General features: G+C 38.5%; 1 protein-coding gene across 2 annotated transcripts in view; it reads right to left on the bottom strand.

Moving 5' to 3' along the window:
* Positions 1-24,951, bottom strand: part of ppp2r5d (protein phosphatase 2, regulatory subunit B', delta) — a 31,020-nt gene extending 6,069 nt beyond the window's left edge. The window contains exons 1-12 of one of the 2 annotated variants that reach the window (XM_053620757.1): positions 24,907-24,951; positions 24,618-24,818; positions 23,460-23,543; positions 18,060-18,234; positions 10,739-10,938; positions 1,981-2,091; positions 1,514-1,606; positions 1,234-1,364; positions 1,001-1,060; positions 762-870; positions 383-436; positions 98-268 (exon numbers count right to left, since the gene is read on the bottom strand). In XM_053620757.1, the coding sequence (XP_053476732.1) occupies positions 98-268; positions 383-436; positions 762-870; positions 1,001-1,060; positions 1,234-1,364; positions 1,514-1,606; positions 1,981-2,091; positions 10,739-10,938; positions 18,060-18,234; positions 23,460-23,543; positions 24,618-24,644 (1,215 nt within the window). In that variant the 5' untranslated portion in view covers positions 24,645-24,818; positions 24,907-24,951. Of the gene's footprint in view, positions 1-97; positions 269-382; positions 437-761; positions 871-1,000; positions 1,061-1,233; positions 1,365-1,513; positions 1,607-1,980; positions 2,092-10,738; positions 10,939-18,059; positions 18,235-23,459; positions 23,544-24,617; positions 24,853-24,906 lie in introns of those variants that run through there. The other variant, XM_053620756.1, reaches the window with a different exon arrangement.
* Between the last annotated feature and the right edge of the window lie 2,018 nt (positions 24,952-26,969).

Here is a 26,969-nt window from a genome sequence, read left to right as displayed (position 1 = left end):
GTATACTCATAATATAAACAAAATCTGACAAAATAACATTTCAACCACAGAAAACTGAACAAGCATATTTGCACCTGGCACCTAGGTGTTTGCTTACCTGAAAGTGTGGACTTGATACACACTTGGCTAGCTGTCTAAACAGAGGCTCCATAACTTTTACAAACTCTGAAGGCTCAATAACATCCAGGATTTCCTCCAACTCATTCAGGAACATCACCTCCTTAGGACTATGGGTCTTAGGCCAGAACTTCAAGAGACCCATTATAACCTGGAGCATGAAGAAGAGAGAAAAAAAAACAAACAAAAAAAACTAAAATGTACACTTCCATTAAAACAAAATGCAATTCAAAATGATTCGAGCTGTAAAGGCTGTAGTACTGACCGGTTCAGTGAGACTGCTGTCTTTTTCCAAAAACTGAACAACACAGTATGCCAGCTGCAGGAAAAGGAAAAAAGACCTCTTAACCCTCTATCACAAACACTAAATGTGGCCAACACCACTGAACCTTCATTAAGCAACTTGTGCAGTCCACATTTGTGTTTCTGCTCTAAGACTGATGAGCTGATGAACAGAAACTTAAAATTAATTAGTCAATCACAAAGCGCATCAGTGTTATAGGGGAAAAAAATAAAATAAAATCACTGTATATGAAAACTCTAGTCCTTAAGAAGCACTGCATTAGATTAATTTTGCAATAGGTCGGTAGAGCATATTTTGCATCAAATATAAGCCTAAAAAGGGGACATTCATAGAAAAATACCTGCGGGTGATAGACACTGAGTGACTTGACCTTGTGCAGTGGCAGGAGCACTCGAATCAGGAACATTTTGTGCTCCTCTTTCAATGGCAGGGCAAAACCATTAATTATACTGGGGGAAGAAAAAACCCCCCACATGTTCTGGTCATATGATGTACCAGGTGTATTAAATTCAGTACAGAGCAAAACAACCCTTAGGTCTGATTTATCACTGAAACATCTCTAATGCATGCGCTACTCACCTTCCTAGAATTTCCAAGAGCTCTGCAATGCCGTTGTGATGCTCTGTTTCATATATAAACCTGCGACGAGATCACTCACCAAATGAGCGAAAATCTCTACACTACAATCGATGCAACAATTAACAATAAGGTGTTTTAAAGTATTTAATTAAAGTGTTTAAATTGTAAAAAGCATTTTTTAAAAATCTACCAAAATATCCAAATCCCCAAAACACGAAAAGAGAAAAACTCACCTATAGAATATGTTGTTGATTTGTCGACGGATGTACGCTCTAAGTCCCAGAAACTTGCCATAAATCCTGTGGAGAATTGTTTTCAAGAAGTCCCGCTCTCTGGGGTCTTCGCTGTCAAACAGCTCCAGGAGCTGCACAAAGCATTTGCATGTTTGTTATGGTACAATTTAAAGCAAAAATAAAACTACAGCTAAAACTATTACATGATTTTGTACATGATTTTAAAAACCTAGAAGCTTATTCGACTTTGTTAACAAAGTATGCGGGAATAGATACTTACAGACAATACAAACTTTTGGTCAATGTATTTTTTGGCGATATTAGGCTGGAAATCGGGTGACTCCAAGAACCGTAAAAAGAATTCATACACCAGCTAAATGAGCAAAGAAACAGTAGAAGACAAAATCAGTCAGATATATACTCAAATCTGTGTTTCCTGATTAAATATTATCACTGCAATACAGAGCTCTGCAGAGACGCACGGAGTTCATCTTGCCTGTCTTGTGTCACATATTACTGGCTAACTGCTTGGTCACAATGCACCTACATGACTTCCTCAGATGGTAAATGTTTTGCCAGCTACCTGGTGGGGGGGCATTCCCCCTCACTCCACTGTCAGGCATAGGCCTTTATTTTTTTTAAAAGGGCAACCACAAAATGCAGAGGACCATTATTCACAAAACAGCCTGCAAATCTGCTAATTGAATAGTGTATTAGTGTTAAGGTGGTACAGAGGGTCACACTTGCCTGCAGGTGAGGCCAAGCTGCTTCCAGTGTAGGCTCATCCTCCTCAGGATCAAATTCTGCTCCAGTAGGATTAGAAGAAGGAGGCAGGGTCCTAAATAGGTTCACTGAAAACTACAGCAACAAAAAGACATAATGGACAATTTATTAGCGAGCTTTATTTACAGGTATGATCAAAATTATTTATCAGTACCACATAAGTCAATACATCTTTCCTATTGTGCACGGCTAGAAGTACCACATAAAATATATAATATAATGTGATATGATAATATTGTCACATATTCATATATTTGTCTCTCTGGATTTCATTCATGTTCTCATAAAGATATATAGCTTCTAATAAAAAGGGCAGTAGTTTTGATGGAGGATCAGGTACTCTGAAATGGAAATTCACAGAGATAGGAAAGACTACATGAAGATGTCCCAGCTGTTCCTGGGGTTCTAGCAATGTTCAAAGCATAGATGTCAGAGGTTAGCGATCTACTTAATTTATTGCACATTATTCAACTCCTCAGATATAGCCTGCAAGCTTTGTTTTACAGAGAGGGGGTGGGGGCAATTTAAAATCTTAAGCAAAGCAGGGAAGGAGAAATAGAGTTGCATGGATTATTCAACTGGTTTGTATAATTCTGCATCCTTAAATCCATTCATGTAGGTGTGTGAATGTCTTAGAGCAAACAGATCCACACTCTGCAGGGCTGCACGTTAACGTTTTTTTTGGTGCTACAGTGGTTGAACGTTTTTTACAGAACACCTCTTGCTTAACACTGACTACATTTACATGGACAGCAGTAATCTAATTGCTGACCTTATTCTGAATAAGTCATCCATTAAGTCTTGTGATTAAGGTGTTTACATGAGTTACATTTAGAATACTCCTTTCATGTTCAGGTTTTACATGTTATAGAACATAGATCGATTAACGGCACATGTCATTACGTCCCCACGCCACGCTGTACGATGTTCCCTCCAGAATTTCACATATCGACATACAGTTGGTCTTCGTTATGGTACCATATACAGTTTTGGGTGTTTCATTTGTAACTTATGAAAGCTTCAAGTGCGGTTAATTATTTGTCATGCTGTATGTATTTTTCCTACTATATACATTAGAGATGCACCGATGTATAGCCTTTATCGGCCGATACATCTCTAATGTATCTAGTAGGAAAAACACATGTATTTCAGCTAATATATAGTAGGTAAGTATGTGGTTTCGGACGCAGCCTATGGCTTCAAGCAGTTGTCTATTTGCACGTATAGTATGACAAATAGTTTAAAAACATCCCATGATCAGGGCCGATTACATCCTCTGTGTAAAGATGATGCCTCTTGTGTGGAATGATGACAAAACTGCAATTTGTAATCTCTATAAGCTCTGCACTCCTAAAATTTGTCACCGGACGCTGCAGCCAAGTGAATTTTTTTAAAATTTATTTTATTTTTTTGCTGCGCTGCTCGCACGGAATTAAAGGGCCAGTACACCGTTGAAAGATTTAAATGAAGATGAGTGACAAAAAAAGTATATATATATATTACACAGAAAAATTTATTTGTAGAGTAGTATATTTCATATCCAGTTAATGTCAATATATAAAAAAAAGTTTAGATTATATATTACCAGTTTGATGTTCAATGATGAAGTAGAAATGCTTTTGTTTGTGGTGAGTGAATGTGAAGCCTATCAGGAGGTTTTTTAGAATTCAGTCAATGTTAATATGAATTAATAACATTCAATAAGTCAAGAAATCTTACTTTAATCTTCAGAATTTAGTTCATGTGTTAATGTTAATTAGAGTAATGTGTTTTCTGTTTATGAGACCCGTTACTGTGAAACAACTTGTTGAAATGGTTTTTATTTGCATTTCCTTCAGAATTGTGGAATTAATTATTATTAATTTAAAAGAAGGCATAAAAGGCAGAACTATCGGTGCATCTCTAATATACATGTATTTCTCCTACTATATAGTAGGTAAGTACACGGTTTCGGACACAGCCGTGCTCTCTTGTTTGCCATCAAACGGTTGAGCACTGCCATGTGTGAACATGTCCTGGCACGAAATGCGGTGAAAACTCCCACACGATGTTAATAGTGTGATTAAGGTGTGTACACGTCTGTAATGCACATCGATAATGCAAGTAAAACAGGAATACTTCACAAGCCTTAATTCGATTTGTGTTTACTTCGTGTATGGCTTTAGTCGGATTTACGTAATCAATAATTGCTGTTCACATGGTAGTTTCTTAATCAGAGTATTGTCTTAATCGGGTTAATATCGGATTATTGTTGTAAACATATGTAAACTGTCAGCAACTGTAAACATAGCAACTGTCAGTTTTGTTTATATAGGCCAATATCTCTAAATCACACACACAAAACAACATCCATATACTACACTTCAAATTAACAGAACAAATCTGTGTGTCTGTGGGCAGAGATCACTTAATAAAAGAAATAAAAAGAATAAAAGAACATTATTTGCAAACCAGCAAACTCGCCCAAACGGTGACACTCCTCTACTGGACTCACACTGTCAAGTGCATCATTGCTTTAGTGTGTGTGTGTGTGTGTGTGTGTGTGCGCCCGGGGGCCATCTTCAGTCGTCTTGACTCGGTCTCGCCACTGGATCATGGTGGTCACTGGGAAGTGAGAGTGAGGCCGCTGCTGCACAAGCCTTCCTCACTTTAATCCAATTCACGCGCAAGTCAAGTCCCAGTTTGTGTTCTCCATAATGGAGGTAGAAATGGAAACTTCGGTCTTCGTCGAAATCAACGGACAAACTCCTGTGTGTGTGTTGTTTGGCAATGAAGGCATCTCTGGTAAGAAAGTGACATTGGGAAGTGCTGCGTTTTTGAGTTCATTCCTTTTTAAAATGCCGTTACTAATTACATAAGGTTTGTCTACTCTAATCTTTTCTGGAGCCTCCATGCACCAGCAAAAGAACAAGAGCTGTTGATTAGCATAGAAAGTTAGCCAGCTTCTTCGTTTCTTCCTCGCGGGCTCTTTATGGGTTTTTGGTTGAGCACTCGAAAATACCGCCTCATTTTTTCTGACATCATCTAACTCACTCGACTCGCTGAGGAAATAGCATCGAGGCAACTGCATAGGAATTATGGGATTGTTCCCTAGGAATTAGTCTATGATGTATGGACTCTATGCAGCTGGGACAGGATTTTTAAATCGCACAATAGTCTACCAAGTAAAATAGCAATATGCCATCAATTAACGTCATGCATACACGACAACCTCTCACTTCACACAAACAAGCAGCTCTGTCTCGCACACGTGCAAAACTGTGACGCACGGGTGCTACTGCGGTAAATTCATTCAGCACAAAGACCGATCGTTTTTGCAGCACGTGCGACGTATATGTCGCATTGTACAGCCCTGCTCTAATAAACTGATTTGCAGGTAACAGAGACATCCCCCTACCCCCCCCCCCCCCCCATTTAAAAACTGCTCTTTCAGAGGCCTAAAACACACATTACAGTAGAATAAACACCTAAGATGACTCATCTGTGATTATCAGTAAAGTGTCCCCCTTACAAGCATCACGTATGGAATGAGACACTCAACATTCTTTGTAAAACGGGCAGTACCTTAAAGGACTACGAATAGTTCCTAGAAAAAGAATTCATGTGGCTATGGAAACAGAGTTTTCAGGCAAAACGTCCATGCAACCTGGTGTAATTGCAAAAGGATCATTCCACGTCAAAAAAAACTGAAACGCGACTCATGACACGTCATCTAATATAAAATACTGCATAAGACAAAGACACTAAATAACTGGAGGTTTACATTCTTGTATTTATTGATTTTGAACAATAATAACGTTGGGGCTTGCACTTGTGCCTCAAAATAGAGTTCCCTCTAAAAATATTCATAAAAAAAAAAAAAAAGTCTTGTATTTAGAATTTGATTGGCCTGCAGGTCAATACATATGTGAAGAGACCATGTATTTAAATAGGGAGACTGATGTAGATGCAAGTGGGGGGAAATTACGTCCAAAGGAAATTGCCTTTAGACTAGGCAAATCATACGCAAGATTATTGCACAGGCGTACAAATAAACCTCCTACAATTCCAAGCAAAATGAACTTCCACCACCAAAATCCAGACTTATGTACTACTCTTTTCACAGAATCATATTAGATGTTGCCCTGCAAATAATAAAGATTGAGTTTTTAAAGATGAGACAAAAGGAGTGAGTAGGATTTTTAAAGATGAGAAATTATGAGACAAAATATATTCTATAGTGTGATGTTCCTGAGCTGCTGTACAGTCCTGTACAGTATTTCCCAGTAAGTAATGTGGCAGGGGTCTCAGGTTGGCACTGCTGGGAAATTTGTATGTACATGGGTCATTCTCCAACTCAGATATTTCAAACGCCATCACTTCATTTCAGGCACAAAAGTACAGATGAGAACCTCAGCCAATCAGGGAAGCTAAAGAGAGAGATGACATGAGTGTAAAGAATACAAACAGGAGTGAGGGATTGAAAGTGTCTGATATTACACTAAGAGTTCTGTTAAGTGTGCCACCCCTATTATGTTTCATTGGAATATTGGAGAACAATATATACAGATTGCACAACAAAATACACATATTATACGAATAGTTCCTAGAAAAAGGATTCATGTTGCCATGGAAACAGAATTTTCAGGCAAAACGTCCATGTAACCTGGTGTAATTGTAAAAGGATCATTCCACGTCAAAAAAACTGAAACGCGACTCATGACACGTCATCATCTAATAAAAAAATACTGTATAAGACAGAAACACTAAATAACTCCAAGTGATTAATGACCAGGTGTTTGAATTTTGTTCTATACGTTATATTTTAGCGATCCAACTACAGTTAGCAGTCTAAATGCATGTAATAGCCCTGGAGATGAGCAGCACCTCGGAAGGCCCATTCATAAATTCTGCATAATGAGTAGGGCTGCACGATTATGGCCAAAATGATAATCCCGATTATTTTGATCAATATTGAGATCTCGATTATTTATCATGATTATTAATTGATTTGTGACAACATATTTTTATTGCACTTTCACATTTATTAAGTTCTCTCATGCCACAATATAACACACAAGTAGGCTTGAGAAAACTTGAGCTGGTCAACTATGACAGAATTTAGGAACATAGTGTGAGCCATGACAAATTAATTTACCTTCTGATAAACTAAATGTAATATTTTCAGTTAATTTTACAGACTGTATGCAAAAAAACAACTGTTAATCTGTTCCACCTTGTAAACAAATACAATAAACATCAATGTTCAGTCTTTGAAGTCTGCTCCTCTTAAATATATTTAAAGCTACACTATTAGACATTTTCCACTGTCATGGTTCTGGGCTGGAGTCAGTTCTCGAACTGCTATGTGTATATATATCAGAATAATCTCATATAGGATGTGATTGGGGGAAGTTCATTTACCCGTCAGATGTGAAGCGCTTTAGTTTTAATGGTCTTCATTACTGATGCTCGGATCAGGATTTTTACAGCCGATACCGATCCAGATAGCAATCTTTTTTTGTTTAAACTTTAATCAGGAAGTCCATCATAAACAGTTAAATGTAAGCTCTCTGCTCATGGTAACTGTTAATTGAGTTAAAATAATAGCAATGAGATACTGTTGGATAATTGATCAATAAACAAGCATAATATATTTATTTTTAAATATCTTAAAAACAATAGAGTCCCCTAATTAAAAGTAGACTAACACAAAAATGATCCATATTAGGAAAAAGGCTAATAGCTTTCTAAGGAAATAGCTTACTAAGCTTAATGTCAAATTGATATTAAATGCAACACACAGTAATTAAACATTATTTCATTTCTCATTTTATTTATATTTTATGAAGTTATAATAATATCTATTTTTATATTAAATGATTGATTTATTTATAACTAAGCACATTTTCTGTCTTTACATTTTAGTAGTTTTATTTTTGTTTATCAGTTTTAGATGGGTTCCCCCAGTACAGTGTTGCCATGTCTGCTGATAATATTTTGGGGGTAATTAAATCAAAACATGGAAACTGGGGGTGACTTTTCTAGTGATATCTGGCAACCGTGACTTTAAATGGAGTGAATTAGAGTTAGTGAAGGAGAGCTGCAGTGTACCGTGTGTTTACAGACCGAACAGTTGCTACTCTTGATTATGATTGGTGAGGAATGTTTTAATAAAGAAGTTTGAATTAAACCCACCTTGTAGCGTTAGCATTATTATTAATTTACTCCGCGTGAAGCCGCTGTGTCTACACGAGCAGGTGAAAGTTCAGGTCATTTTGCGGGATCAATAAAAGATGGCAGTTTGTGAGATTGGGAAGTTGAGAGAAGCAGATGATGTACAGTTACTTGTCATCATAATGGCTTCTCTGCAGTATTTCCACACTTGTTCGGTTGACTGAGGTGATGAAAAACAGTGTGAAAGTAACTGTTGCTCGGTGTAGATGTATTTTGGACTTCCTGTAGTTTTTATTCCGATTGTATTATACAACTCCGAACAGGTCACTCGCACCGGTGCGAATAAATATTTATTCACAGTCGCACAAAGTACTTTTCAGTCGCAAATGCGAGTGAAATGGTCACACTGTAGAGCCCTGAGTTTATCTGCAAAAGTTTTTCCCCGTTCGGCATGATGTTTAATGTCCCCGACAACCTCTGTAGTGCCATTTGGTATCATGTTAATGTCATGATTTCTTCTAGCGCAAAGCGCTGGAGCTCGAAGAGAAGCTGGCAGCTCCAGTGCTAAAATGCTAACTCTGTTTTGGGGTTTTGGCATTACAAAATGACGTCATCCCTGCGCCGCTCTATGGTGACTGGCTGTAAGTGTAGGAAGCGCTTGATTTGATCTGCAGCGGAGTTTTAGCGGAGGACGAACTTTAAACGTTAATATCGCAGTCGACCATGTTCATTTAATCGTGGGCAATCAAAATTCGATCAATATTCGATTAATTGTGCAGCCCTAATAATGAGCAACAAGTTTTACTGCAGCAGGCAGTACAAATGTGCCCTAGAGAACAGTCTTTGTTCCAAGGAGCTAGACCCATCCTGAGCCGAGATATTGAGGTTTCCAAAAACAGCTGTATAACCAAAATTTGTTGTGTGCCACGACACAAAGATGGCCGTTGTAGTTAAACATAGTAAAAAAAAATAAATGAAAAAAAAAATTAAAAGGAACAAAAAACCCTGGTGCTTTTGCAATGAAAATACATAGAGGTGAAATACAATGACTCAATTCATACATCCTGTAGCTTTGAAAGTTCCTGCCAAGTTCCTGCCAAGTTCCTCTCTCTAAAGGAATTATCAGAGACAAATTACTTATGTTTTTCCGAAAAGTTATAATTTAAGATGTGTAAATTAGTTAGAAATGAAGCCTGGGGTAAACAGGTAGTTAAGTAACTATAATGGAAGATAACTATGGACTGTATATTATCAAAATACACGTAAAATATATTTTCCACATTAGCTAACTAGATTATAGGCGTGTATAACGATACGGTGTAATGTATCTTGATACGACGGGCTCTTGATCCGATACGTTTTCATATCAAATAACACATCCAACAGACTGTATAATAAAGTGGACTATTCATCATAAAATGCCACTTATATTAGGAGAGCTGTAATAAACATTTAAACTTAAATCAAGCCCACACTCCCTCTAAAATGCAGCTTCCTCTTTCTACAGGGGTTTAAAATACAAAACAAAACACAACACAACAACCACACTTCTCCTAAGCATATTGTGTTTCCTGAGCCGTTATGCGAGAATACTAGCACGGGAAAAGCAGAAATGGTTATGTAAAATCCCCTCAGGTCCTTCCATACGTCAGACCTGATGTATGGAAGCACTTTAGTTTTCCGGTAAGTTACACTGCTACAGTGTGTAGAATCCACCTAATACTGCAGACATGCCTGACATCACCCCTGTGTGCTGGTCAACAAGATGAAAACATAAAGCTGTATGCGAACACTCCTTCACTGTTTGATTCGATCCAGGCCAAAGATTGCAGTCACTGGGGAGTTCATAGCTGCAGATATGAGACCTCTTGGTGTAGAGAAGAACACTGGATTCAAAGACACGTCTAGCACTAGAGCGAGAAAGTGGCCTGACTTGACAGCAAGAGTCACGGATCACAAAAACACTGTCATTATGAAGTTTCAGTTATTGCACTTTTATAATGTTGAATGTTTAATCAATTCAGGAAAAACTTATCTCCGCTGTATTAAAAATATATGGCATAGAGGCACAACCGTATGCCTTCAAATGTGAATTTTGTGTTTTGAACTACATTAGTACATGACGAATGTTCTGTTAGTATTTGTACTTGACTCCTTTGTGGTCATCTACTACTTTGACTCAAAGCAATGTTTAATAATAATTTACATGACCTCGTTTTAGTTTCTTATTTAAGTGTTACTCTCGTTTCTTAAAAGATACTTAATTACAACTTAAGTGACATTTTATTGGTCATTAGCCACAGTACTAAACATCATTATTAACACAGGACTATATAGAAGAAGAAGAAAAGTTAAATAATCATTAATCATTCAACAGTTAATGTCAACATTCTAAACAATGACAACTGGGGGGGCGAGGCAACTTGCAAATAAATCTGAAGTGACATAAAACAACTTTTCTGATTTCTCTGGAGACTCGTGGCACAGAAAAGCTAACGGACAGGTGTGAACTTTTCAGCGTCCTAAACATGTCAGAATGTGCACGTAGGTGCGTGTGCGCTCTCACCATAATGACAGCCTCGGGGTAGATGCATTCAGTAACTACATCACGATTGTGTGTGATGTACTCCACCATCTCATTCAGTCCAGCACGCTTCACCTCCTTGTACTTGAGGTCACTGAGAGGATCCATCACGAAGTCGAACAGTACACAACACTGCCGCAGCTTCTGAACAAACAACTCCTCCCTGTCGATGGGCGGGGCATCTAAAATTCAGAGACAAAAACATTAAAAGACCATTAGAGTTTTTAACATGTGTATGTATATAAAAACCCGCTTACAGAAGCTAAGGGATGCTGTTTGTATTTTGATAGCATTGCTGTTGTTAAACTATCTGTAGGCATCCACAATGTGCATTGTACAAGACTGTTTTCAGCAACTTATTTTTAGTGCTCGTACAACGCTAAAAGTTGAAAATAAACTAAAAGAAAAAAAACAGAAAAAACAACCACCCCAATCCAACATTTTGTTGTTGGGTATGTTACCCAAGTATTCATGCTGAATTTTGTAGCCCTCCTGCCATGCACACCAAACAGAGAATATACATTTATAAAGCAATAAAATACTGAGATCACTGAAATCATCACTCACGTGAGACACTCGTGTCAGGTCAATGCCATTTTGAAAAAGAACATTAGCTAGCTAGAGGTGCTTTTCTATTGGACAGCACAGCACTCTTTTGTAGGAGTCTAGTGAGAGTCTGATGAAGTACCTTATTTTTCTGGTAGCTTTAAGAAGGAATAGGATATACAAATTTATCATAGAATGATCCACATGCAGTATTCTTCCATGTTAATCAGTGTGGACTTTTAATATGCACACCATATGTTGGTGTACTGCACTGCCCAGTGTAAAAGCTCAATTAGATGTACATCAGCCACTTTTCCACTGCATGATACAGCTCGACTCGACACGACTTGCTTTTCCACTGCAGTTTAGTGCCGCCTCAACGTGGGTGCCATTAACCACTCGCTTTTCCAGTATCTATTAAATGGCACAGATTCATTCAGGCATAATACAGAACCACTCGGTAAGGAGAATTCCCTACTCCCTCCAGGCATGACTCACATTTAGTATTGGCTCGGCTCTCTTGGAACCTCAACCGAGGTGCTACAAAAAAAAAGTACCAGGTACTATCCCACAGTGGAAAATCCCCAAAAAGCGAGCAGAGTTGAGTCGAGTCGAACTGTGCAGTGGAAAAGCATCAATAGATGCCCCATTACACATCATCTCTTACAGCACCACTGCATACCAGGGTGGTGAGGTCTGTACCATGGAACCAAATGGGTTGGAGCAAAGAGGAAAGTAATATACTAGTGATTTACTGGCCCAATATTAGCAAAGTAGTTTTAAAAAAAAAATAAAAATAAAAAAATAAAAAATAGAAAGGAGAACAAAATACAGGTGCTAAAATAGTGGCCAGGGCTCAGAAGACTAAAAGCTAGTCAAATACAAACTATTACTGAACTAGCCAGCTAATCGTAGGTAGCTTGGAAAAACACACAGAGTGGAGAATAAAACACACACCTCAAAAGAGATCAGGTACTGCAATTGACTCCCGTCTGGCAGCCGGACTAAAGACTAACGCCAACCAACCAACCAAATGAACCCACATCATTAAAGAACCAGCCAGCAACAACAAATTGAGATTTGTCTGGTTCGGGTTATTACCTGCTGAGATTTGGGTGACAGCCATGCATACACAATACATCTGAATCCCACAGAATCTCCCTTTTGTGAAGAGCTGATTGGACAGCTAACCCCCTAATCAACGTAAATGTGCATTGCAGCGTGTTTAAGCCTGGTTTCTGATTACTAATGTGGCTTGTGTTACATTCTAACTGCATTCTGGATTGTATAGAGTTAGAGAGCTTTTGTGGTTGTGTAGGTCCTCGACTGTAAAAGGATAGGAAGTTCGGAAGTAAAGGAAATTGCTTGATGTCACCAAGAGATAGCGATGAATTGTGTAGTTTCATGGATACAGTGTCATGAAGCGTCGGCCAAAGAAACAAAGCTAGGACAACGCTGTCAGAGGTGCACCAGAAAAATTGGTCATTATTAAAAGAACATAAAAGAAATTAATAAATCGAGAACCATAAACACATTTTAAAGCCTTATTTATTAATAGCAATTAAGTGTCTTATTTTTGAGTGTCTTATTTATTACTTTTATGGAAATTCCTGTAGCCCCTGAAGAACCCAAAAGTCAGCACAACTTTAAATTAAAAACAGAAAGCCTCAAGGTCCATTAACATCCATCCACTTACATTTTATGTTAATTAGCATAACTCACGTTTTCAAACTCGTCCTACGCCATTCAACTCAATCTCATATCATCTAGAAACCATAGAGCCAAAAAGTTATTACAAGTATTTTTGTTGGTCAAACTATATGGATTCTACAAAAAATAAACAAATAAATAAAAATACAGCAGAGATTGGCTTACAGCTTACAGCTCATGAAAATAAAAAAATCCTGTATCTCAAAATACTCGAATAAAGAATTTATAATACAGAAATGTCAACCTGAAAAGAGCGCTAATCAGCTAATTATCTCAAAACACCTGGAAAAGTTTCCTGAGCCTTTAATCTCTCAGTCTGGTTCAGTACACACAACCACAATCATGGGGAAGATGAAAGTAAATTTTGCATTTCATTTGGAAATCAAGGTTCCAGAGTCTGGAGGAAGAGTGGAGAGACACAGAATCCAAGCTGCTTGAAGTCCAGTGTGAAGTTTCCACAGTCAGTGATGATTCGGGGTGCCATGACATCTGCTGGTGTTGGTCTACTGTGTTTTCTCAAGTCGAGAGTCAATGCAGCATCTACCAGGAGCTTTTAGACCACTTCATGATTCCATCTGCTGACGAGCTTTATGAAAATGCTGATTTCCTTTTCCAGCAGGACTTGGCACCTGCCCACAGTGCCACAACTACTAGTAACTGGTTTGCTGACCATGATATTACTGTACTTGATTGGCCAGCCATCTCACCTGACCTGAACCCCATAGAGAATCTATGAGTGACACCAGACCCAACAATACAGACGAGCTGAAGGTCACTATCAAAGCAACCTGGGCTTCCATCACACCTCAGCAGTGCCACAGGCTGATCACCTCCATGTCATGCCGCATTGATGCAGTAATTCCTGCACAAGGAGCCCCGAGGAAGGGTCGACATTTCTGTATTATAAATTCTTTATTCTAATATTGTGAGATATTGGATTTTTTATTTCCATGATCTGTAAGCCGGATTCATCAAGATTAAAACAAACAAAATAAAAAGGCTTGAAATATTTCACTTTATGTGTAATGAATCTAGAATATATGAAAGTTCCACTTTTTGAATTAAATTACGGGAATTTTTTTTTACTTTTCCACAATATTAAAATTTTTTGAGTTGCACCTATACAACGTTGTCTTCAACTTAGATTCTTTACATTTTCAACATCTTAATTACCTGACTACCAGTGGCTACGTTTACATGCAACCAAAAAAACCCGATAGTAATCCGATTGACGGCTCAATCGGACTGAATAGCCTTCAAGTAAACACCTTTATCGACCCGAGTGAGCTCGATCCAAACGAAATTTAGATTGGATTGGAAGGGGTGGTTTATTCCTTTTCTAATCCGATTAATCTTTTCTTTTCTACTTCTAAAAACTACCATCTAAATGATTCAATACTGTTATTTTCTAAATCAGATTCAAAAATACCTTGTGCACATGCATGTTCACATCTTATATATGGCATCCGATGGAAAGAACTGGTCGATGGAGAAGCCAAAATATTTGTTGAACATACTTAAAAGACAAAAAGATTGTGAAGCGACTGGACGGAAGAAAAGTTCGTAATAACGATCTCTTCAAAGACGTGTTTGAGGAAATGCAGTTTGAGGATTCAGTTGGTCAGTAGAACAAATTAAAGTGAGTAAATTTGAGAACAAACCCGCTGTCGACATGTTTATATGTCAACAAAGCAAAAAAAATCCTATTAGGTCATTTGGTGTCACGTCCATGGCTTTCTTTTTCCGCTATTGTATGGTTGGCATGACAACAGACGCTGTGTGTTTGTGCAGAAGCTTTGTTCGGAATACATATAACGCACATATAAAAGAATATATCTGAATTGGATTGCAATGTTTAGGGTACACATAATCCGATCTGCAATCGGATTGAATTCATTCGGATTGAAAAATCTTCATCGAAGATCACAGTTCAGAAACGTGTTTGCGCTATAGTCTGTAGATCGCACGCTCAAATCCAAACAAAGAATCCGCTGGTATTCCAAGAGAGCAAACTTGGCTGTGCTGTCACAGCAACATTAGTCAATCATCGGCATCTGTGAGCTCATGTATGCAGAAGTGGGTGGATAGTGCTTTCCTCAGTGTGTGTGATGCCGCCCTGTTATGCAGCATGAGCAGCAGCTTGAAAAGATGCCATTGGTAGCTTCACGCATCTCAGGTGGAAGCACGTTAGCCTTCACCCTCTCGAGTTGGTAACGTTTGTATGACGGGGAGAGCTGGATGGTGGGTGAGAACTGGCCAACATTAAATATATTAGATAAAATCAAGGGGAAAGTCACAGTATTTCCTCACACCCAATAACCAAAGCCTCATGATGAGATTTCTGCCTGTACACAACCTCAGACCTGACCCAGTTTACTGCTGAACAGCAGTCAGTCAGACAGTCATGAGACTGAACTTTCATACCTCCAGGGCCAAATGAACTCCCACAACCCAAGTGACAGCACAGATTCTCCTCTCAAACACCACCAATGAAACATTTATTCCTATACTCAAACAACTGTCAGCACCACTGATACCCTGTACAAACATATGACGCTGACAATAAGCGCAGCCATGAAGAAATACACAAAAGCAGGATAGAGAGACTTCAAGGCTTCCTGTCTTTGCCATGCTGACTTCCAAAACCGGTGGCAGAATCCTAAACAGAATTCATGAGTCAGTGTGTTGACTGTGCCACAAACACACACAACTGCCATTTTAGCTGAACTCACATCTGCTTAGCATCACTCTGCAGAAGTGTGTGCACGTGTACCCATATTAGATTGACTTCAGTAATTATATTCAAACTTACCTGATACAAGATAATTCATTGATCCCTGAAGTAGCATGCTTAGTAGTTTATGCTTAGTCCTACTGTGCATGCATTTCTATAGAGCAGACACACGTGATTAAGGATGATCAAAGTTTTGAGAAGTTCAGTGATGCATCACTACAGTGTGATGAATTACCATGCTGTATATGACATGAAACGTAATTTCTACTTTTAAGTATCGAAAATAGCCAAGATAATCCATAAGCAGCTGATGGTGTTATGGCAGTACTAGAATTTAAACTGGAAATCATTAATTTAAACAAAACAAATGTAATATTTTGATAATAATAATTTAATAATCATTTAATATTTGGTACAGCCAGTTTTCACTTCAGTACATCTGATGGCCACCCAAGCTGCTGTATCAACAGTGAGACTGTGTACTTTTGCACACATTTGCTCTGTGATTCTTTTATCAATTTATTTGAATAAAAAGCTGCATGTTTCTGGAACTCATGTTGAGGGTGATGTATTTCTTCCAGTAAGGCAGTAGCGTGTTTGAGCAGTGTGAATATGGTCATGTAAAGGATATTTTAAGTAAACCGCTTCAATTAAAATATCTCATTTGAAGGCTTAGTAGTACAAACCTTGTAAACTACCATAGACTGGTATTGCTCCCGGACTGCAAGAATAATACTGATTTTAGGATGGCTGCTATTACCCAATGCCCTTTAGTCAGTAAAAAAGTCAGTCTTTTTTAAGGCAACCGAACACAATGGGAGACAAACGTGTCATGAATTGTCCATGCACACTGGAGGTTAAAAATAAGCTTCTCTTATCTATTAGCTACATTACACTTGTAGCTCAAGTGCAAAACTAATCATACAAACTTCAGACACCAAATGTGTTTTGGTTGCTGGAACATTGTGCGTTCATGTTTTTGGCCAAAAACATACCCGATCAGTTTTCTTCTGTGAGAATTAATTGATATTTGGTCAATTTGTTCATTTAATTAATTAATATTTACTTAAGTATACTCAGAGGCTAAGCTAACTATTTACAATAGAACAGGTTTATCTGCTTTCATTTTAACTGTGTGAATCTTGGTGGTGTTTCATGCATTTCTATATTCCACCTACCATATCAAAAATACTGTGGGTATCATTAATTTATTCATCTTAACAATGTGAAACTGCAAGCAGTCTAAAAATATACACTACCGGTCAAAAGTTCGGAGACACTTGACTGAAATGTTTCTCATGATCTTTAAAAGCTTTTGATCTGAAGGTGTATAATTAAATGTTTGAAATCGGTGTTGTAGACAAAAATATAATCGTGCCAACATATTCATTTCTTTTATTAGAAAACTAACAGTTTATTTACATTTTTTTTTTTAAACCTGGAGCAAAATAGCCTGAAAAGCAGCCAATAAGAATCCAGTATAGGTGTGAACTCTTTAATACTGTTTAAAAAGCATCTCAGGGAGATTCCTCAAGAAATCGGTTGAAAAAATGCCAAGAATACATTTCAGGAAATTATAGGCAATAAATATGTCTACTTTGAAGATGCTAAAAAACAAAATTATTTTGATTTATTTTGGATTTTTTTTTTTATTCCCATAGTTCCATTTGTTTTATTCCAGAGTTTTGACTGCTTTATTGTTATTCTAAAATGTGGGGGGAAAAAAAACAGATATAAAGAATGAGTGTCTAAATTTTGACCAACAGTGTACATCTTGCCAAGCTTTGACCATCCTACTCATTATTGATCCAGTTACAGCCTGTGAACTGGCACGTTCACTTTTTTTTTCAAATGGTCATCAGAGCACAAAATGAAGCCAAAATAAATTTGTAGATTAAATAACAATGAATTACTCTCAAGTCTGTTTAATTTTTCCCATTTAAAAAAACAAACAAACAAATAGAACACTAAAGAGCAATTTTCTGATTAATACTGCCGACTGTACATTCTTATCTTACTTGAGATGTACCTTTTGTTTTTTTTGCCTGGGAGATGCCAAAAAAAAAAAAAAAAAAAAAAAAAAAAAAAAAAAAAGAGTGGTAATGTACAAATATTAAAACGTTGTGAAAACATGCTTTTTCATTATTTCAGATCTAAAAAAATGTAGTTTAAAAAAAATAAAGGAAAGGGGTCTAAATACTTCATAAAATGGACGTTACCTAAAACTGACACACAAACAAATTGAATTGAAAAATATACACAAGCTCCCGTGATCATTCCTGGTGTAGAGAAGCCATAAAAGCAACACTGTACCTTTAAGAGCAGGAAGCTTCTGCAGCTCACGATTCTTGCTGAGGTTAAAGCGAGAAGAGCTCTGTCGGCGCTCTTTCTTGACTATCTGTGGACCACCTGAGTACTTGATTTTGTTGAGCTGAGTTGGAGGTGGAGTGCTGTTGCTTGGACGCTTGCTGGCTGTCTGCTGCTGCGCCTTTAAAAACAGACACGTTAAACTTGAGCAATTCTTATCAAATCAAACCATGAGGTCTTATGGTTTTATATAAAATCAAGCCAGTTGAAATGCTTCAGAGAAGGAAAAACTTGTAAACCAAAGCGCTCATTTCAATAGTTCCATTCAGTGTGTGTGTACATCACTGACAAAACATTTTCTACAGACAGACAACGTAAATGTTCTTTCTTTTGGTTCTAGCACCAAAATGCATCAGGTCTGGAAACCATGAGCCAGCAGGTTCAGGGGACTGAGGGTGTCCTCAGTGCATCGAGAAACAAATAAATGAATATATTTTATCCTTTATAGCAATAAATGCATTATATAGCAAGAAATGTGCTGTGTACAGATGCTACAAGTTAGGTTGGTTTAAAAAATAAATAAATAAATAAATAAATAAGCCAGAAATACAACATGTAAAATCTCCCATGACTTTTTTCTTGGAAAGTGCATTAGGAAACTGCCAAATCTGGTTTTGTTTTGTTTATCAACTGTTTGTATGGCAATTAATTGTCAGCCAAAATGTTGCAACGTAAACTTCAGTATCTATATGCAATTAGTTCCCATTTACTGTTTGACACGCAGAAACGGAAGAAAATCGTATAACTGTTTTTTTTCCATCTTATCCCGTCATACACAACCTCTTTTTATGTGAGTATAGAGACATTACAAACAGGGGAAAAAAAGCTTGGAAGGAAATAGTAAAGTTTGTCTGTGTCTCTGCTGAGTATACTAGCTAGAGATACAGTAATGCCATATACACCTAGGCTAAAGCCATTCAAACTGAACTTTTCACAACTCCAACACATTTCATGTTACCATACATTTCCATACAAGTCAGTTAGGGTTTCTACTTAATGTCCATAAGAAGTCATTTCAAAATAATAGCAAATATTATTATAACAACAATAATAATTTACTAGATCAGATTTTCAGTGAGTTAAAAATTGATGCACACTGTTAGTATTTGGTAGCTTTACCCTTTATTTGCTTTTATTTGAACTTGAATCAAACACTTGGGCTAGCCTTCCCCAAGCTTCTCGCAATACAATATTTGCTCATTGCTCCTGACAGAACTGGTGTAACTTGGTCAGGTTTGTGGGCCTCCTTGCTCAGACACGCCTTTTCAGTTCAGTCCACAGATTTTCTATGTGATTCACATCAGGGCTTTGTGATGGCTACTCCAGTACTTTCACTCTGATGTCTTTAAGGCATTTAGTAACAGCTTTGGAGGCATGCTTAGGATCATTATCCGGGTGGAAGTCCCAGTTGCGGCCAAGTTTTAACTTTCTGCCTGATGTCTTGAGGTGTTTCTTCAGTATTTCTAGATAATCCTCCTTCCTCATGATGCCATCTATTGTATGAACTGCACCAGTCCTCCCCCCCCCCCACCCAGCAAAACACCACCACAACATGATGCTGCCACCCCCATGCTTCACAGTTGTGATGGTGTTCTTCTGGATAAAAGCTTAATCTTTGTCCCTCCATATATAGTACTGCACTAATCATTATGCCCAAATAGTTACATTTTTGTTTCAACTGACCAGAAAACTCTCCTCCAAAGGCTGGTGATCTCCTGCACACTTCAGTCTTTCTATGCCAGTCTTGGAGTAAGGGGTTCTTCCTTGAGTGTCAGTCTTTTAGGCCATGGCGAAGTAGGGCTTTCTTAACCAGTTCATCCCTGGAAGTTAATTTGTTCCTCTTTCCTGAACGACACAGTGTCTGTGTAGTCCCAAGGTTTTCATATTTACATACAACTCTTTGTACAGATGCTCATTGTACCTTCAGTTGCTTGGGAATTGCTCCCAATTACAATATCCAAAAATTCACAATTTTGGTCTTGGCTGAGGTGCTTGGATTTCGCCATGGTATCAAGGGCAAAAAGGCAATGGATTTAAATACAGCCATAGGTGCACCCCCCCTACCCAAATTAACTCCTACTTATGACAATTAGCCAGTCAGAAGCTTTAAAAAGTCATTATATCAATTTCTGGAATCTTCCACAATGTTTAAAGCGAGTCGACATTTGTCTCTGGAATTCTGATATCATGAATTAAAGTTGAAGAAAAATCAGTCTCCAAAGAAATGTATGGCAACATGAAATGTGTGCACTTGTGGAAAAAGGAGTTTGAATGCCTTTAGCCTATGTGTATGTAAACTTTTTTGCCTCAACTGTAGCTAGTACAGATAGCTTGCTTTGCTAATCTGTCAATGAAGCTTGTATAAAGCCTAGCACATGTTAATCAAACACTGATTAGTGTGTTGTTTACTGTGTGCTTAACTAGTTAGCCTAATAAGCTACTTATGACCACTACTGTTTCTCATCAGAACTAAGAAAAGCGCTGGACAAACACACCCACAGGCGACAACAGTAGCGGTCACTACATGTCCACAAAAGACCAAAACTACAATCCCACAAGCAACCTGTCGCTTGTCTGTGTGAAGGTACGGTAAAGCTCATCCCTGAAACTATCTGTAGAGAAGAATAAAAGGAGCACATGCACTCTTCAGAACGTCAGAGAGTTCTGATGCTCAAGAAACATAGCTAAATACATGCATGTGTTCGCAAAACTTAAAAAAAGAAAACTGTGGCATTACAGAGCTTTGGGATTTGCTCATGAATTCAGGTGAATAAACAAACACTGACTGTGAGACACGCTGAGACCTGTCTGCGCTATGGCAGAGCCGGCCATGGTGACTGGGTTTGCATGATTAGATCTATTTTGAGTTTGACTCAATCAATAAACTTCACTCTGTGCAACATCAACCTCGGTGTTCAGTTTCCTGTCGGTAATGACACAAACACACTTGCCTTAGAACCATGACATACTAATTCTTGTTATATGGCGTAGTGCAACAGTGAATTTAAAAAGATGAGTAAATCCACACTTCTCCTTCTGTTGCTCAGACGCATTTCTAATCCTGGGCTTCTCAAACTTTCTGCATCCAGCCCCTTTCACTCAGTTTACAGGCCTTCATATTCTGTGGAGGTTCTAAAGTTCGCAATTCAATTGACCGGTCACTTATGCTAATAACCAAGTAACATAAATGTAATTCTACAATATAAGTATAATAACTTTGTAAATAACCAGCAACTCACACCGCTGAAACAAAAAACAAGAAGAACAACAACAACAACAACAACAATAACAAACCCCACAGGGCTATACTTCACAGACCCATGTTGAGAATCATGGTTCTGATCAACAACAGCAACAGCACACGCCAGCCCAAAGAGCATCATTTTCAGAGAGTTATTCTGCATATACCACAGAGGCTTACCAACAATTACAACCTTTCATTTATTAATGAACATCTCACTGCACATTTATCAGTGTATAGTTAGATTTAATGTTGTGGAACATCCGAGAAACAGGTTCCCTCATCAGCCTCTCTTTTCCTTCCTTCCTTCCTTCCTTCACACACACACACACACACACACACACACACACACACACACACACACACACACACACACACACGCACTCTCCCTCTCTCTCTCACACACTGTATTAATAGAAACCCACACACAACAAACAGCTTGTCATTTTATTAAGAAACTGGAAAGCACAAGCTCCTCTGTCCTGAAGACTTTCCCGTTCTGGGAAACTTCACCAAACATCGTGACTGTTACAAAGAACCAACATCAGAGACTCGTTCCATAAAGGTTAAATAAGTGTCTCTTAACAACAAAAAAACAACTTCACCATATTAACAATCATACAGTTACTTGGCTGAACAGCACTTTTTTTAACCCTCAGTTTAATAACAGTCTTAGATTATGTGGCGTCTCCACAATTCAAGTCCCTGCATTTGAGCTTTTACTATAGAAACAATAACGTATCAGAACGAGCTCATTAATATAAACCTATCGTTCGTGTTACAGCCAGAACTATTGTCCGAGCCGTGTGGTTATACAAAAATAGCACACATATTCTGACCAATCAGATTCGAGCATTCAACCACGCTGTGGTACAAATTAATATATCAGAGATAATATATGATATATTCGAGAGATCTCACCTTACAATCTCCCCCCCCAGGATTTTGCAGTCACAGAAATTAATGCAAAAAAAAAAAAAAAAAAAAAACCCTCAATATTCTCAGGAGCTTGCAAATTTCCAAAATTATTTCAGATTTTCAACAGATTTGGGACAAGAAGTGATGCATGCCGTCTTCGATTCATGTGCATCGAAAAGAAGTACAGCTAAACAAGGAGTACAGCTCATTTACCAACAAACATCAGTGCGAAAGACCGTGCAAAACAATTTCATGCAATTCGAGTAGTTTTCCGAAAAGAAGGGGAAAAAAACGCAAAAAAGCCATAGCATAATCACAACAACAAAAAAAAACCTCCACGAAATCCTGGTTTTTTTTAACTGACTATAAAACCTTTAACGTGAGCGCACTGATGCAAACTCCATTTTGGGCAGTTTACCAGGTGCTGATGCGTTACAACAGACTGTACTAAAGACTGAAACTACACCGTTATCTCCAAGTTACTCCAGATCCTGGTCACCTCTCTCTTTGCCACAACTGCTGAATCCTGTGTAATCCTGAATCCTTCTGAAAATCTTTCTGACGGTGGCCTTGCAAGAATAAAACACGAGAACTCTACCATAACTTTATGAAAACATCATTTACGAGCACCATCCTTTTACTTAATTCACGTTCGATAACATTAACAGACGCTGCAGCATTTAAAAGCCATGTTATGAGTTATACTAACTACTTAAAAAGTGCAGTCATTTATTATTTTGTTTTCTTTTTTAAAGGTGCATAGGGAAGCAGCTCGTTCACAGGCTCTCACACTGGGTCGACTGCTCCGGCTAGCCGCTCCCTTCCTGACAAAACACGCTCCAGTCTGGATCGAGTTCAACTGCACTAATGGTCCTCTGTGTGCAGTTACAGATTGAGACAACACCACGGCATGATCAGCACTCAGAAGTCAGATCCCACTCTTCCAGTCAACGTTATAATGAAGCGCTCTCAAAACACCACACGAAAAGCACATTACTAACATGTTTAAAAGGAACAAAATGTGATTTGGGGTGTTTCTTTTTTTTTCCTTCTTCTTCTAAACCAAGTCTTCCAAAGCAGCTATAGTGTTTCCTTGTGAGTAAAGCCAGGACATTACCATCAAAGCAGTAAAAAGAAATAAATAATATATACATTCATCAGTATTTCAAGTCAAAACCAACCTTTACCTCATCTGAATTTTCACTCCCGGTGTCCTTTCCAGCGTTGACGTTACTGTTTTTACTGCTGGCTTTAGCAGATTTCGGTGATTCCTATGAGCAAGATTAAAAACAAAATTATATTTAGCACTGATGAAGACCTGAAAAGACACAAGACATTCCTGCGCACAGATCTGATCAGTGATGTGGTACCGAGGCCGGTTTTAACAGCGCAAACACCCGCATCAACATATACTGATCACACACACACCACTTTCCACCACACCTCAGGAGAAATGCGCTTTCATGTGCTGCTGTACACATCATATATATATATATATATATATATATATATATATATATATATATATATATATATATATATTCCAGCTTGACAGCTATTAAAATACACATCAATTCATTTAAACAGAAAAAGATGACCAGTGCTAGATGTACTGCTTGTGATTAGCCAGATACAGAGTCTCTCTCTGTGTGTGTTTTTCCAGCATACAATGTTCAGGAGAACAATCTTGTGAGTGTGAGGTTACTTCTGCATCAGGTGTTTCTACCGAGATCAAGCTAACCAGCTAAGGAAGGACAGCTGAGGAGAGCCAGCAATGCTGCTGACAATGTCAATAACACAGGACATCATTCTAGGAGGCTGTGAGAAGTGGGTCTAGTAATCAAAATGTCTGAATCCTGTTCCAGCTACACGACAAGAGCAGCCAAACTGCCACGTAGTGATCTAACGCCCTGTAACCTACACAATATCTCCATTTAAACATCCTCCTGCCAGCTGAAACGGCACCCAGACCCTGCCTGGCGGATCGGCGATACGCTTCCCGTTAAGGAAACTGGCTAGTTAGTTAGTTAGGAAGCGGAAGAAAACTAGACATTACATGGTGTCAAACGTCCCAGTAAAATATGACGGATAGCAGCTAGATCTGCTCGCTCGGATTTTACCGACAGAAGGGAAGATCAATCGGAACACGCAGATTTCCACACGCTAACAGTTAGTTTTAGCTGATGACTAGCATGAGCGACATTAGCCACTTAGGCCTCGCTAGGAAAACTGCAAGCTGCTGGAAGGTTTGTAGGATACGAGGCACACAAACTACCATCATGTTTGACTTCGACAAAAACAAATCATACGCGTTTTCATGTCTGCAACACAGGCAAGTCGTTTACCTTTTCTTTTTTCGTTTTATTCGGCATTTTGCGGATGCGGTGTTTGGTGGTGCCTCGGTGACAGAATTTTCCCGCACGCTCGAGCGCTCAGTCAGTCAGGGCTCGCGCTGCGCTCTCAGGCCCGCTGAAAGCTGATTGGTCCGTTAGAGACGACACGGCCTGGAGACAAGCCGACACCACTTCACTATTGGACTCGTGTTTCTGAATTTAAAAAGGGAGGAACACCGCAAATGATGTTGGCCACAAGTGCTCTTTTTAATTTAACACCACATGAAATTGTACCGCTTACCGTTTGTTGTAACTTACAACCCACGCTGAACGACCTGACTGCAGCTCGGTGCATTATCACGCGCTTTATGATGTTTACCTGCAGGGGCGTGGCCACAAGACCAAGCTAAAGCCTCTTCACACAACTCCTACAGTATACAGCGACGTGCTGAAGACGTGTACTGAATCATCATTTGCTCACGTTGGTTTAAGTTTTCGTTTTAGTATTGTAGGTATTCTGGCCAAATCCTTTGATTAATAGGAAGTATAGACAAATAATAAAAGGCAGTTCTGTAATGAAATGGGTGACCATTTTGCACCACAAATCATGTCCCATAGGCTGATTAGGTAATGCAAACCTCAGTGTGCCATTTCTTTCCCTCCATGTCTAAACTCCCTAACACACAAGTCATCGTTAGGAAATTTTAAGGCTACACGACACTGACCCCAAACACACCTAGGGGTCAACTTGGCCATTTTCTAATGGATTTAAATAGTTTCTACTCACATCTCCTCGAAAGGTAACAATAATAATTAAAGCTGCAGACAGTGTTTTCCAGGGGCCAAGTACCCAGACTCGGTGAGCGACACATTTACAGACACGCTACAACTGTTGCATAAGCAATCACAGGAAAGCAGAGCCATAACTACAGTACAGGCAAAGGGATTCAAGAGAATTTGAAGTTACATGCATTTGCCAAAATGGGAGGAATGTTTTGAACGTCAGAGTTCCTTTGATAATTTGTTTAGACGGGTCTCAAGGTTTGAAGGAGTAGTAGCAAAACTAGCACTTAAATGGAAACATTTTCAGCATGTTAGTGTAAATTTTGACCAGTAAGTGGCGCTGCTGCAAAATGTGTTATATAACCTCAGGGCACGGTCATGAAGCTGCCTACCAAGATTTGTGTCAGTGTACAAGGTCATTGTTGAGATACAGCCTCACTTCCTGTGTGTCAGCTTCACCGTCATATTTGATGGCCTATTCCAGACAAATCGTTTGAAATATCAACATTCTTTTGTCCAGGTTGGTCTGAATATGACATATGCCAAATTTGGTAATGATACGACATAATTTGTAGGAGGAGTAGCAAAAAAAGTTTTTGACAAAATCCAAGATGGTCGACAGGAAGCTCACTTGAATTTCAGATCTTGGTGTGCATTTACTTCAGCATACTCCAGGGAATTATAAGAAAAAAGAACTGAATTTAGCACAAATTCTTCAAATGATATAAGGGAAAAATTAAAGTTGTTACAGTTCTTAACCAGAAGGTGGTGCAGTCATGAAACTTTTTGGGTACGGTCAGGGCATGGTCCTGAAGATTCATGATGTGTGGAGGCATTTGCCGAGACACACATTCACATCCTATTTTTTTGTATTTGCCAGTGTGTTACAGGAGAACGATTTGAATATCAACATTCCTTTGATAACTTTTGTCAGACAGGTCTCAAGATGATTTGAACCAAATTTGGAGGAGTAACAAAAATAGCAGTTAGATGTAAACATTTTTAGCATGTTATTGTTACTTTTGACCAGTAGGTGGCACTGTCATGAAATTTGTTGCATAGCCTCAGCTCATGGTCGTAATGCTACCTACCAAGTTTTAGATACATTCTCACTGTCAGCATCACCATCAGGTTTGTTGGCCCATTACAAGCTAACTGTTCGGAGTAATCACAATTCCTGTGCCTATTGGAGGTGGAGAGCCTTTTATGGTTACACAAGATCAGATCTGGAAGCTGCTGTTACAATATGGCCAAAAGTTTGTGGACACCCAACCCTCATACCCATATGAGAGTCTTCCCCAAACTGTTACCACAAAGTTAGAAGCACACAATTATATAGGATGCCTTTGTATGCTGTAGAATTAAGAATTCCCTTCACTGCAACTAAGTGGCTCAATCATGTTCCACAATACTCCTGTGCACAAAGCAAGCCCCATGAAGTCATTGTTTGCCAAGATTTGTGTTGAAGAACTGGAGTGTCCTGCACAGAGCCCTGACCTCAACCCCACTGAAAAGCTTTGGAATGAATTGGAAAGCTGACTGCAGGCCGGGCCTCTTCACCATGAGGTTCCAAAATCTAGT

This window comes from Ictalurus furcatus, chromosome 3 (genome assembly GCF_023375685.1).
Source record: "Ictalurus furcatus strain D&B chromosome 3, Billie_1.0, whole genome shotgun sequence".
Lineage (NCBI taxonomy): Eukaryota > Metazoa > Chordata > Actinopteri > Siluriformes > Ictaluridae > Ictalurus > Ictalurus furcatus.
This window is presented reverse-complemented; position numbering and strand designations above follow the sequence as displayed.